General features: G+C 34.1%; 1 protein-coding gene and 2 non-coding genes across 3 annotated transcripts; 2 read left to right on the forward strand and 1 right to left on the reverse strand.

The window, feature by feature from the left end:
- The first annotated feature begins 645 nt into the window (after window positions 1-645).
- Window positions 646-8,889, forward strand: T28B8.4 (Proteasome activator complex subunit 4). The gene is made up of 23 exons (NM_001276532.4): window positions 646-698; window positions 818-933; window positions 1,033-1,564; window positions 1,758-1,867; window positions 1,952-2,137; window positions 2,184-2,442; window positions 2,700-2,767; window positions 2,821-3,466; window positions 3,513-3,678; window positions 4,092-4,255; window positions 4,305-4,567; window positions 4,732-4,901; window positions 4,952-5,638; window positions 5,913-6,453; window positions 6,530-6,800; window positions 6,850-7,127; window positions 7,207-7,329; window positions 7,374-7,491; window positions 7,538-7,660; window positions 7,703-7,960; window positions 8,102-8,254; window positions 8,361-8,612; window positions 8,660-8,889. The coding sequence occupies exons 1-23, from the start codon at window positions 690-692 to the stop codon at window positions 8,789-8,791; spliced, it is 5,625 nt and encodes a 1,874-aa protein (NP_001263461.1). The 5' UTR covers window positions 646-689; the 3' UTR covers window positions 8,792-8,889.
- T28B8.9 lies at window positions 705-782 on the forward strand. Its single transcript, NR_050294.1, has one exon. It is a non-coding gene; the product is annotated as an Unclassified non-coding RNA T28B8.9 (non-coding RNA).
- On the reverse strand, window positions 705-782 carry T28B8.10. Its single transcript, NR_050295.1, has one exon. It is a non-coding gene; the product is annotated as an Unclassified non-coding RNA T28B8.10 (non-coding RNA).
- Window positions 8,890-12,698: the final 3,809 nt, after the last annotated feature.

Consider the following 12,698-nt stretch of genomic DNA (forward strand, 5'->3'; position numbering starts at 1 on the left):
CAACAATAAACACCGCCGCCCGACCCAAAACCATCAAACGCCAAAATGCCGACACCTTGAACATAAATATTACCAACGTGACATTGAACCTCATACCGTATTTCCTCTATTAGTTAGGCACCTCTATTAGTTTTGCACTTCCATTAGTTTTGCATCTAAAATCACTCATCGAAATTTAGTTTTGTACTCTCTTTTAGTTTTGCACCTCTAATAGTTTTGCAACCCTTCATTTGTTCCCTAATTTTAGGAATTCAAAATTTGCATTATAAAATCGTTCTAATAATTAGGAAAACTCTTACAGACTTGGTATAACTAGTCAAAATTGGCAAAATATGAGAACAACTCGGACAATTGTTGCCTATCAGTCGTAAAATTCGTCCATTTTGGTTCATAAGTTGTTATTGAAATTGATGATATTATGTCATAATTTAAGGGAAAACATGAGAAAAAACCTGTTCGAAAATTAGTTTTGCACCCTCTATTAGTTTTGCACCTCCATTAGTTTTGCATCAAATTAGGTGTCCGGAAATTAGTTTTGCATGCCTTATTAATAGAGGAAATACGGTATGTTATTTTTGACCTTTTCCTTTTCATTAAACTCTGACGTGCTTTTTCTGTAAAAATAAATATTAGTCATTTTTCAATATTTCAACAATTTATCCGCGGTTTTATTGCACTGTTTTCGGGCAATGGTAAAGGTGAGTAAATTATATATATATATATATATATATATATATATATATATATATATATATATATATATATATATATATATATGTTTTTTTAATCTTTTACAATCTTTTGTTGAACATTTCAGGTTAGAGACAATCCAGAGCCGGTCTCTGTGAATGCTGGAGATAATTTGAAAAAATTGATGGCGAAAGATTATGTGAGACCATCGAAGCAGTCAATTTTCTTGCCATATTTTGAAGAGTAAGTTGAATTTGTCGACGAACTGATACGCGTCACAGGGGTATTGTCAACGTGTTTTAGTTGCTTTGTAACCAAATAATTCAAGAAAACTATTTTCAGACTTGAATCAGAAGTTGACACAAACTTCGATGACATTGTCAATGGCATGATGGCTGGATTTTTGACTGAGAATACGATTGAAATTGAACAATACAGAGAAATGTTCCAAACTCACATTCGACAGTTTGGACTTCGAATGTCTAGAGAAAAATTTCTGAATCTCGTTCGATTATTTTACGAAGTATTGATTAAAGAACATCAACATCACGATATGATTAGAAGTGCTTGTGGTGCATTTGTTGAAATGATGAATCTTGTGAAACCAGGAACGTTTGGATGGAGGGACCTTACATTGAATTGGTGTCCACTTTATCAACTTTACAATCAAGTAGTTCATAATAAGATTAAGCCGGATATAGCTCTTTATTGTAATCAATCAATCAATTATTTTGCCATGTTCTATGATCCATCAGAACATCAAGCAATATGGGAAAAGCTTATACAAGAAATTTCAATTGGAAATCAGGCTCAGACCGAAATGTTCATTGGATTCTGTTGGATGTTTCTCTCGACTTGTGGAATGACAGAAGAGGTGAGTTTGCGGGCGAAAAATATAATAGAACTTTAAACGAATTTATGGGCGGAGCATAGATAGTCCAATATGGTTGTTTTCGTGCCGCTCGTTTCATTGTGCTTAAAAAGGCATTATACGAAAATTGCGAATTATCGAATAGAATTTTCCATTTCACTTTAAAAAAGAGTCACAAAATATGTCAACTTTTCAGGATATCAAAAAGTATGCGGTAAACACGTGGATCAAGGAATTATGGGAAATGTATCTGAAAGCTGAAATGAATACATCATGGACTGCTTACTGTCTTGATTATATTCTTGAGTGAGTTATCAGATTATGAAACGTTGCACTTTTCTATCAATCATTTTTTAACCTCTGTAGTGTCTTTCATGTCTTTATGTTCAGAATGAGCATGTCCGCACCGGGAGCATTCGATTTGAGTCCTTACTACGATGTGCTGTACACAAAAATGATTCGTGGTCTCAACTTGACTGTACGAGAAGGAAAATTGGAGGTTGGTGATGGACAAGAGAACGGCTCTTCTGCTCATTTGGCAGCTCTATGTGCATATACGATTGGTGGTCCGAACTCGTAAGATTTGTCTGCTATTAAAAGTTTCAAGTTTAAAAACATTTAGGTCACTCGCTCATTTCCAACGTCTAATGCGATATATTTCATTTAACGTTCATCCACTGAACTTTGGCGATCACACGAATCAAATTAGCTGTTTTCTTGTATACTTCATGTCATCTATTAAAGAACGATTGAATACGGAGCGCTTGAGTTGGAAGAAAAGAAATTGTTCAAAGGAGTATTATTTGAAAGACTCTGATATTGATGAAATCACCGAGTCGGTTACAGATCTTGCCATTATGCTCATGTTTAACGACCAAAATGTGAGTCTTTTGATTTTCAGGCATTCACTCTGAAATAAGATCAACAATTTGAAATGTTTGAAACTGTAGAAAATCCGGGCTTGTAAAAATTTTGCAAAAATAGGCTCCTAATGGACGTACCTAAGAAATCCCAAATTTAAAAGGGTTATGCATTTATGTCTGCCTCATCATAACTGAAAATCAGAATGTACTGCACAAGCACAGAACATGCTCTTTGTTTGTAGTTTGATTATTCTATCGATCGATTTATTTTCCAGGATTATAAGCTGATCAAACTTCTAACAACTGTTAATCGCGAATACGTGGCTCCAAAGTTACTCAATCAGTAAGTATAACGGTACTCTATTTGAAACATGTCCAGTAAGTATATTATTTCAGTCTTTATTCCTCCCTCACCGCAGTTAGTGAACCTCATCGATTGACAACTCTTATTGAAGCATTCACTTTTTTTGTTTATGAGATTATTCGTACACCAGATGCAGAGTACCGTACTCCACGTAATATAGTCTATGACTCAAAATGGTTGATTTATATGGAAGAAGAGCGAAAATCATGGCCAACTTTTCATCTTGGTAGCGAAGTTCCGATGGTTAAAACCCATAAATTCACAAGTCTCCGTGCTCATGCATTTTACATTTTGGAGATTTTTGTGAATCAGATCAATGTAAATGATGTGGATCGAACAAAATTTGTGCTCAAGACTTTGGAAATCTTGTTCTCATCTTTTCCATTAATGGATTTCTCAGCAGCTATTAAATTTCATGAAGAAAAAATGTCGAATGACGATCGATTGATATGCCTTCTATCAAAACGTGTACCATCTCTTGTTGAGCATACTCTTGAGAAGCTTCTCGAAGTGATCACTTGCTTGTCAGTCGAAGCACCCAACACTTCCGATTCAACTGGCGGAGTTAGTTTATCATTGGAATATCAGAAGCATGGCGATGATGAGATGGCTTTGACAGGTGGAATCAGCAGTTTGGTTCGAGTTGTCTTTGATCGAGTTGATGATAAGATGAGAAAGGTAGATTATAAAAATGTTTTCTTTGTGAAACTCTGTATATTTTTAGCGTCTATTCGACCGACTTTTGGTTTATATTTCTACATCTGAATTCACAAGCTATCTGGCAACAGAGACTCTATCAATGTTGATAAGCAGTGCCGTTTGGACATGTGGAAAAGAATTCCGACGCTATGCTGAATTCATTCTGAAAAAGTTGAAACTTCTTCTAACAGGTTTACATTTTTAACAAGAAACAACTTTATATTTTGCATACACAGTTAATTTGCGAGGTGTTCATAATGAACCTCGCAGCTTTGGCTTTTTATACGCACGATTTGCTGTGTATTTTGCAAAATTTGTTTTTTCGTTATGTGTAAATCCAACACGATTTCCGATTTTCAAGCATCCAGTTTCAAGCACCCCTTCTTCGATCAAGCTTTTCAAGCTTTCAAGCAAATTTTTTGAAAGTATTTTTTATCAAACTATAAAACTCAAGAAAGTTTATGAGTAAGTGTTATGTTCCACAACTTGAACACTTAAGCGTTTGCTCCCATGATGAGCTTCTTTTCAAGCTGTGTATCCATTGCACATTGAGGCATTATGCTCACATAACGAATCAATTGTATAAGCATTTTTACATTTGCAGAAGAAGTGCGCACATCGAAAACTCCACCTTCGTCCGTATTGTTTTATTTTGCACTCTCCAAGTCATGCTTTGCAGCGACTAAAACTATGATTCTGGACAATGAATCATTTTTCTTTGAGATTATTGAAATGTCCCTCAATTGTGCGAATAAGACAATTTATAAGGTAAATTTGATTTCTCAGACATATAAATATATTTTATTGATATTTTTAGTGTGGAACTGTCGGAGTGGCAACTCTTTTGTATGGATTATTGAATATCACAACAGATTTTCCAACTAAAACCGAAGAGGATGTGTTTATGAAACCATTTTCCGAGTGGAATCCAATTGAGTTTTGGGCGAAATGTTCTCATTACAAGGATACGGTTGTGCATTGGGCAATACCTGCAAAAGTTGAGATCGAATGTGTTGAACGAATTGCCAACAAGTTTTTGTTCCCGTACATTCAGAAGCTGATGACTGAAGAACAAGATAGGTACGGTGCATAGGTGTAGGGCGTCGATATATGGAAGCTCTACTTGAAAGTGAATAGAAATGTAAAAAAATTTTTTTTTTCAAAAATATGAAAAGTAAACGAAATGAACAGAAATGAATTTTGTAAAATTGAGTTTTTATGACAAGTATCGTCTATCTTTTCAGAGACACATTGCGTCGTATCACTGATCATCTGGACTACATCATAAATAACTTGCCAACTCTAAAACATCCAACAAATGTTCAATGGATAACGGATCCATATACACCACATTGTCTCCCAAAAGCGTCGTCATCTCTTGGAACATCATGTGTTCTTGAATATGAGCTTAAAAGTATAATTCTTAGCTAAAACAGATTATTGAGATAATAAAACGATTTTCAGGTACAAATGGAGAGAATATTTGTGAAATGGTTGTTTCAATGGTTGAGCATGTTATCATTCAAACCAAAGATCCTAGTGCCCTTATAACTCTCTGCTCGATTGCAAATAACTGTCTGGGAATTGTTGAAAAACCAACTGGTGACATTTTATCATTGCTGGATCCAATCATGGCTCTTCTCGTTGATTCTACCTATTCGAAAATTGTGAGAGCATCTCAGCATTGCATGGATCAGATTGCATTTTCGAAGCATATTCAAATCCAATCGTACCATCGTTGTGAGACCCGTGGAGCAAATGATTTTGATGCGCGTATAATGAAATGTCTTCTGGATCTTTCATTGAATGACTATCTTAAAGTTCAGAAAAAAGCATCAGGATATTTGAAATCCAACTTTTCAAACGTAGTCCAGTGCCGTCACTTGCTTATTCCAAGAGTGGTAGAAGTGCTCACAGAGCTAGCACCTAATAACAAGGATCGACTGGCTGGAGCAATGGATCTAACTCTGAAGCTCTACTGGTTCACTTCTTCAAATCCCAATATCCGACTGGTTATTTGGGATGCAGTACTTCGTATACAAGTTATGGATAGTGTTGAGATTTGTGATCTATTTGAATCGATTCGAAATGAAATGAAGGATGTTTCCACGAATCCTATTTATCGATTGGCCACCAGGGAAACCCATGACGGTATGCATTGGTTTTATTTATTCTGAGACTATAGGCTACAGTACATTTGCGTTATATCCATCAGGACCCTCGCACCCAATACTTCCAACAAATCGAGCGCAATGCGTACTCCACGACTGATAAACATTCGCAATGTGCACATTGATGAGCTCATCATGTTCACTCAGGCATTATCTGCATGTATCAAAAATTGACTTTTTAGACATCTACCTCGACTGAGCCGTTTGCCTTCCAAATAACCCACAGCTTTCCAATAAACTTTACCGATTTTCAGAGCGAAACAAGAACATAGCGGAAGTTGCACGGCTCTTGATCAAACCATCAACTCATTGGACACTTTTTCTCACGAAAGAAGCACTGAAAAAACAAACTGATACCTGGTCTGACTTTGAAGAATCGTCTCATAGTCTTCGAACTAAACTTGTGAATAATATTTTCAAGAATCATATCCGAAATGCTAAGCATCATCATACTCGCGAGAAATTGGCACGAACTATGGTATATGCTGCTCAAAGAGAGGCGTGTGATACTCAAACTATTAGACTTCTACTTGAGCAGTTGGTTGATGAAGACTATAGCTCGAGAAAAGAAGCAAGAGGAACATTGGCCCACTGGCTCAAGGAGAATAAGCCGAAAAGTGTGAGGGAAGATGTGAAGCCACCGAATCGTGTTGATCATGGTGTCAAATTAGAAAGTGGAATTCGAGAGGACAATTTGTGGTTGGTGTATGATTCGGAAAACTTACCAAATACAGAGCAAAAGTGGAATGAAATGGTTTTTGTGGAAAAAGAGAAAGGAGCATGTAGATGGCCAGAGTAAGTTGTTGCATCTAGGAAAAGTATAGATTTTTTCCATTTTCCCACTTTATATTACTGTTCAAGTATTTTTTAGGTCAATCAGTGTTGTTCGAAAGAGATCCCATGGAGAACCACTTGAGTCAAAAAATCTATCGGAATCTGATAAAATGATAATTGAATTCTTTTCCCAATCTAAATTCCTTTCGAAGCTGTTCAATTGCCGTCTTATCGAAAAAGAAGACCATGAAACACCAAACGATCAATTCTGTCGAATTTTGAAGTATGTGATTCGAAATTATCCGGATACCAAGATTCCATTGAAATTAATGACCGAACACTTGAAATTGTTGATGAAAAGTAAGAAGGTGAGGATTATACAAAAATTGTTCTCTGTATAAATCAATGTACTTTCAGAAAAATGAGCAACTTCTCGCTGCTGAGATGTTCATCGGGATTGTTCTGGGCATCAAGCATCGTCCATTCTTTGAGTTGAATGAGTTTTGGAATGATCTCAATCCAAGATTGGATCAATTTTTCAATAATTTGACTGCAGAATCTGGAGATGCATGGGGTAGTGCAATGTTTTCGGTTCTTAAACCAACTTACGATCTTCGAAAAGTTTGGTGGCTCATTGAGGCTATGATTAATGGTGCACGCAAGGCAACAACAGCTAATGAATTTCAACTGGCATTGTATGTTGCTTTTTTTCTCCTTTAGAACCTGATTTAAACAAGACAAAAATGTTAAATACTAAAAAGTAAATCATTTCAGCCGCATCGCGACAATCCCGTTTAAACGTTGGCGCTACGGAGAGATCACAAAACGAGTCAACGATATTGCTTGGGTCAAACTGCAATTGGCACTCACGGATTCATTGAGATATGCCATTTCCAAGTGAGTGTGTTGTGAACAGAAGTATCTAATTACAACACTTTCAGCGTGTTTTATTCATCTAGTAAAGTATGCGAAACAAGTTCAAATGCAACGTTAATAAATGTTCCATCGAGATTCATTCCTGATTCATTGGATACTACTATTCAGAAGATGCTTGATAAGGTTCAATTGTTTATTTTTCAGGTATTATTCATTTTTAAAATTGCAGATACCTAAACTCAAGCTTGTGAAGGATCAGATGATGATAAGATCTTCACTGTCTGATTCAGCTCTCTGCTCGCCTGCCGAAAAAAAACGTTGTAGAAGATCAAGTGATTCAGAGGATAGTAAAGTAAGTTTTAATAAATAACTTTTTACATGGACCCGTTTTCAGTCAATGACATATTTCCGTGCCCTTCTTGAAACGATTACTCAACATTATGGTTCTTCAACTAAAAGTTGGTCACCAATTCTTGTTAAGTTACTTCCAAAACTAATGGAATATGCCAATGAAGATGACTATGATCTGTCAGAAGAAACATATCGTGACGTGGATATTACTCAGAACTCTGCCCTGATTATTCATGACTACATGTCAGTTTCATGGATCGGAAATGAGGTTTTGGACGAGATTGTGGAGACATTAAAAAAGGTATGCTTTAAATTTTTGAAAAAAATTTCAACAATTTTAAGGAACAAAAATTAAATAGTTTCACTTTATGTAACCTTTCAGGTTTTGCAAATTTGTAAAATTTCAAAAATACATCATATTTATAATTATTTCTTGTTTTAGACTTTCACATTCCATTCGGGTTCATGGCGTGTTCGATTAGCTGTTATCAAGTTCGTTCAAGCATCTGTCTACTCAAATATATTTCCAATGAGCCAAAAACCTAGACGAGATAATATCGAAAAGCTATTGTTCTGTGCAATTTTTGATGGAGAGGTGAGAAGAATGTGTGAAAAATTTTCAAATTCTAATTGTTCTAATTCTAATATTCTATTTTTTTATTATTATTTTATTTTTAATATTCTAATATTCTAATATTCAGATATCTGTGCGGAAAGAGGCGGCGAAATGTCTTCTACTATTTATTCATTGCTCATATATTCAACTTTCGGATAAAAAAATCGACGAACTCGCAAATATTCTTCACTCAAAAACGGAACCAGAAGTCATTGCTCATGGTGCAGCATTTGCTCTTGGAGCATTTGTTCTGGCCTTCCCATTTTCCCTACCAAGCGAGATTCTAAAGCCGTTGAGAATTCTAAGTTCAACCAGTTCCAATAAAGCTGCAGTAAAGGTAAGAGAGCTCAAAAAGCAGTTTCTGTACTTATAAAACATTTCCAGCAAACAATGACTGAGACAGTTCGAGAGTTTCGTCGTCAACATCGTGATGATTGGGAAGACACGAAGAAAGTATTGGGAGACACACTGGTTTTTGATATTGAGAATGCTACGGCCCCGGCTTATTATTCTTAAGAGTGGATTTTTTATTGTTTATGATGTATTGTGATTGATCTTGATAGTGCCACATATTATGTAATGTGGATTTCGCGATTTTTGAAAAAAATTATTTCTCTCAGTTAATGTTATCATTTTTTGGAATTTAACAGTTTAAGGTGAAAAATGCAAATCAAGAGGAAACTTATTTAAATCGCTACTTTGGTAAACTAAAACATTTTTTCAGTTAAATTTCACTGCAATTTCAAAAAAGTTCTTATCCTTCCATTAAAAACGTTTTTTAGAGGAACACCTGGGTTATTTTAAATGAGAATATCTTCATCTGAAAAACGATAAAAATGATAAAATATGATTAGATTCAAGATTGATTGACGATCATTGAGATAAAGATATAACGACACAAAACAACAACAACAGTTGTTCACATTCCTTTTTTCAGAAAGTGTTTTTTTTTCTGCAGAAGCATCTATCTCATTTTTTTGCACCTTCGTAATTTATGTTGTTTCAGAATTTTGAACAGTTATTAGTACCGAATATTTATCACTTATATTATTTGAGGTCTTCTTCGAATATGCATTATTGCTCTAAATTGCTCTAAATGACCATGTTTTTTTTGTTGAAATTTCGACTTATAGCCAAAGTTTTGCCCGAATGTTTTGAAATCTCAGAAATGTTTTATACTATATTAGTTAGATGATTTTAGCTTATTTTGATTTTATTTTGACAAAATTTTAGAGGCGTTACTCCATCTTAAAGGTGTTTTGTGCCTGAAAAAATCGTAGTTGAAATGCGAGTTTACAAAATTATGGGCACATTTTTCAATTATAAACGTTTCTTATAATTTTTAAACTTTAAGACATATCTCAAATAGTACTGTATCGAAGTTTTTAAAGCTGATTAAAGTCAAAAAAAAATTCAATTTTAGATTGAAATTCCCAAAAAAGCAAAGTTCAGAGAAATGATGAAAAGAACTGAAAAATTCAATTTCTGATCTTTTTTTCTTCTTTTTTTTTCAACTACTTTTCATTCTGTTCATGTTTTGTTCGTATGTTCCATCACTTTCTTCTGCTCGGGATACGCGACGAAAAATTGAATTTCGAATCTAATTCTTCTTCGTTTCCGAAATAATGGTTCAGACTTCAGATATATGACCCAAAAATGATAAATTAAAAATATTATTTTAAAACTTATTAGGTAGCACCTTGAAAAGTCTTATTTCTAAATTTTTGAAACGAAATAGCCATTTTAATCACGGAACTGTAACCAAGAAATATTATTGAAAGCGAATTGCCGTCTGTTGGGTTTTTTAATCTTAAAGTAAAGCTATATTCTGAAAACTATTTCTACTATATTTTTTAATTTTGAACTGTTCTCGAAAAATAGGGTTTCCCGAGGGTTTAATAGTGACCAACATCATTAATGACTCACTGAATTAAAAGAAATTTCAAAAATAGATACGGACATTGCATTTAGTCGCTCATTTTTTTCTTAGGTTAAGCTCAAAATTTTAATGATCCGACTAGTTCCAACTGACCACTGACCACCCCCAAAGTAATTGTATTATGTCTGGATGGGGGTTCCAGTGAAATTAAATTATGAAATACATATTTCTTTAGTTTATAAAAATAATTGAGTTAATGTCATCCTGTATAAGAATATTTCTCTGTTTTCAGCCTAATTGTAGTGTGAGCTCTGATAAATTATTCAAAAGAGCATGAAAATAAGGTGTGACGCCTTTTTTATCAACCATGAATGGGAAAACTAAACGTTTTTGTTCCGGAATTATTTTTTGAATTTTTGAGCCTCACTGATCTTTTGTTACTGTCATTTTTAATTTTAAGTTAGGATTTTATAGGTTTTGAAAGAAATTTTTGAATAAATGGTTGTTTCAAAAAATTGATTTAAAATTTTAAAAAATGGAAGTATGCAAAACTGTAATTCTGAATTGTGTTTTTGCAAAAAAGTGTATTTAAATTGCTATAATTTTCTACTGAAAATTTAGAAAGTTATTTTTTGCTCGAGAATTCATTTTCGTGAATTTTAATGGTGAGATTCATTAGTGTTTTCCAATTTTCCATTCAAACTCCCATGATTTCCTAGACTTTTCAATCATTTTATAAACGTTTAAAGTTCACCGATTCATTGCACTTAATAGCCTCCTTATGACTCCACCCTCATTTTTTCTAGACATTGTATTTTTGTCTCTTTTTTTCCAAAAATGGAGGCAATCTCAAACACCTTCTTTTGTCGTTTATTTCCTTCAAAACGTTGCGACGTCGTTGTCGTGCTCAATTCAACAGAGCAGAAGATAATTGGAAAATGGGCACAAGAAGAGTAGGGGTCTATCGAAATATATATGCAGGACACGTGAGAGGAAAGAAATAGAGAGAAAACCTCCCATATGTTGCATGATATAGGTTAGTTAACTCAGGCAGTTCTGGGACAAACAACCTTTTTTGCGCTTTTTTAAATCACATTGAAATCGCGATTCAATGCGAAAGGAAAACGTTCGGTTAACCATTATTTGGGTCTCGTTAAGTATTTGCGGCTTGAAGTGATCTTGCTTTTAGACCAAAATAGATAAATCTACGGAAGATTTAGAATTCTCGAATCTGAGCTTTCACGTATCGTTTCAGTCACTTGCTGAATATATTATGGTACTTATGTAGTAGTTGTACCCCAAAATTTTTGCAATGGATGACATTTTTTAAACAAAACTTACATAGAAAATACAATTCGACTTGAAACCAACTAAAAATATAATATTAGAGTGCACGGAACTTTAGAGTTACCGCGAGAAAATTGTTGCAATTTTCAGGACGTATCAAAGTATTTCCAGTGCTTGTTGTTTCACTATTTGAAATTTTTCAGGCAACTACTTTTTTGATCGTTTTCTTATTAGTTGTGCTTCAAAATATTTTTCATTTTGAATAGAAAAGCTATAAGCAAAAAGGTCTACAAACGTTTGATATTGGGACCCATTTCATTTTTCTTTCAAGGTTACACAATTCCACATCAATTCTGATTTTTAAGAAATGTTCATTTTATTTGGCCACTGATTATTTTCTCTTCCACCTTCCAGTTTCCTCATGTTTCAAAGGCCTCTATTTCCATGTTTCCAATTATTTCCCGATTTTCATTTGGTTTTCAATTATTTTTCTCCAACGCCCCCATGGCTCTCAGGTAATCAGTGTTTCTTGTGGTAAAGAGGAAAGCATGAAAACAAAATATCCCGTGATTCATTTTTCTTATCTCTTTTTTCTAGGGCTTCTGTCTACAATTCGCCCTTTTTTGTGAAATTCACCTGATGAAAATGCTCCTCTTATTCCGATAAAGCAACGATCTCTTTTAAAATCTGAAAAGTTATCAAGACTTAAAAAATTAATTTGTGTTGAAGAAAATTGCTTGATAATATTTTTATATCTGTTTATGAAAAATTCAGTTAGTTTCATACTTTTTTTTGAATAAGAGCAGTTTGATGATCTATTAATTTTTTTTGATTTTTATAAAGTCGTCAAAAATAATTGAAACCCGTTTTTCGCACAATGGTCTTGAAGTGGTAATATACACAGTTAAAATGCGATGTGCGCATAGTGGGTGTAAGGCCATAATGCGCGCATCGCGTGTGGCGACCACCCATTATGGGCTCATCGCGAACGGTTCGCGATGGGCCCATAATAAGTATATGATGCTTCCACTCGCGAAACAAGAAATTCGAAATATATATTGTTTTTTCCGCCTATTTTTTACCATTTTATTGCATTTTTAATTGAATTTTTATTTTTTTCACTGGTTTTTTCGTGAATATTTGTTTTATATGTGGTATTTTGTAATAGTCATAATATTTTTTCTAAATTGTGGGTCTTATAGAGAAAACACTGCTCTAAGCAGTTGAAGCATTTAAAAACATTATTTAAACAACATG

This window comes from Caenorhabditis elegans, chromosome I (assembly GCF_000002985.6).
Source record: "Caenorhabditis elegans chromosome I".
Lineage (NCBI taxonomy): Eukaryota > Metazoa > Nematoda > Chromadorea > Rhabditida > Rhabditidae > Caenorhabditis > Caenorhabditis elegans.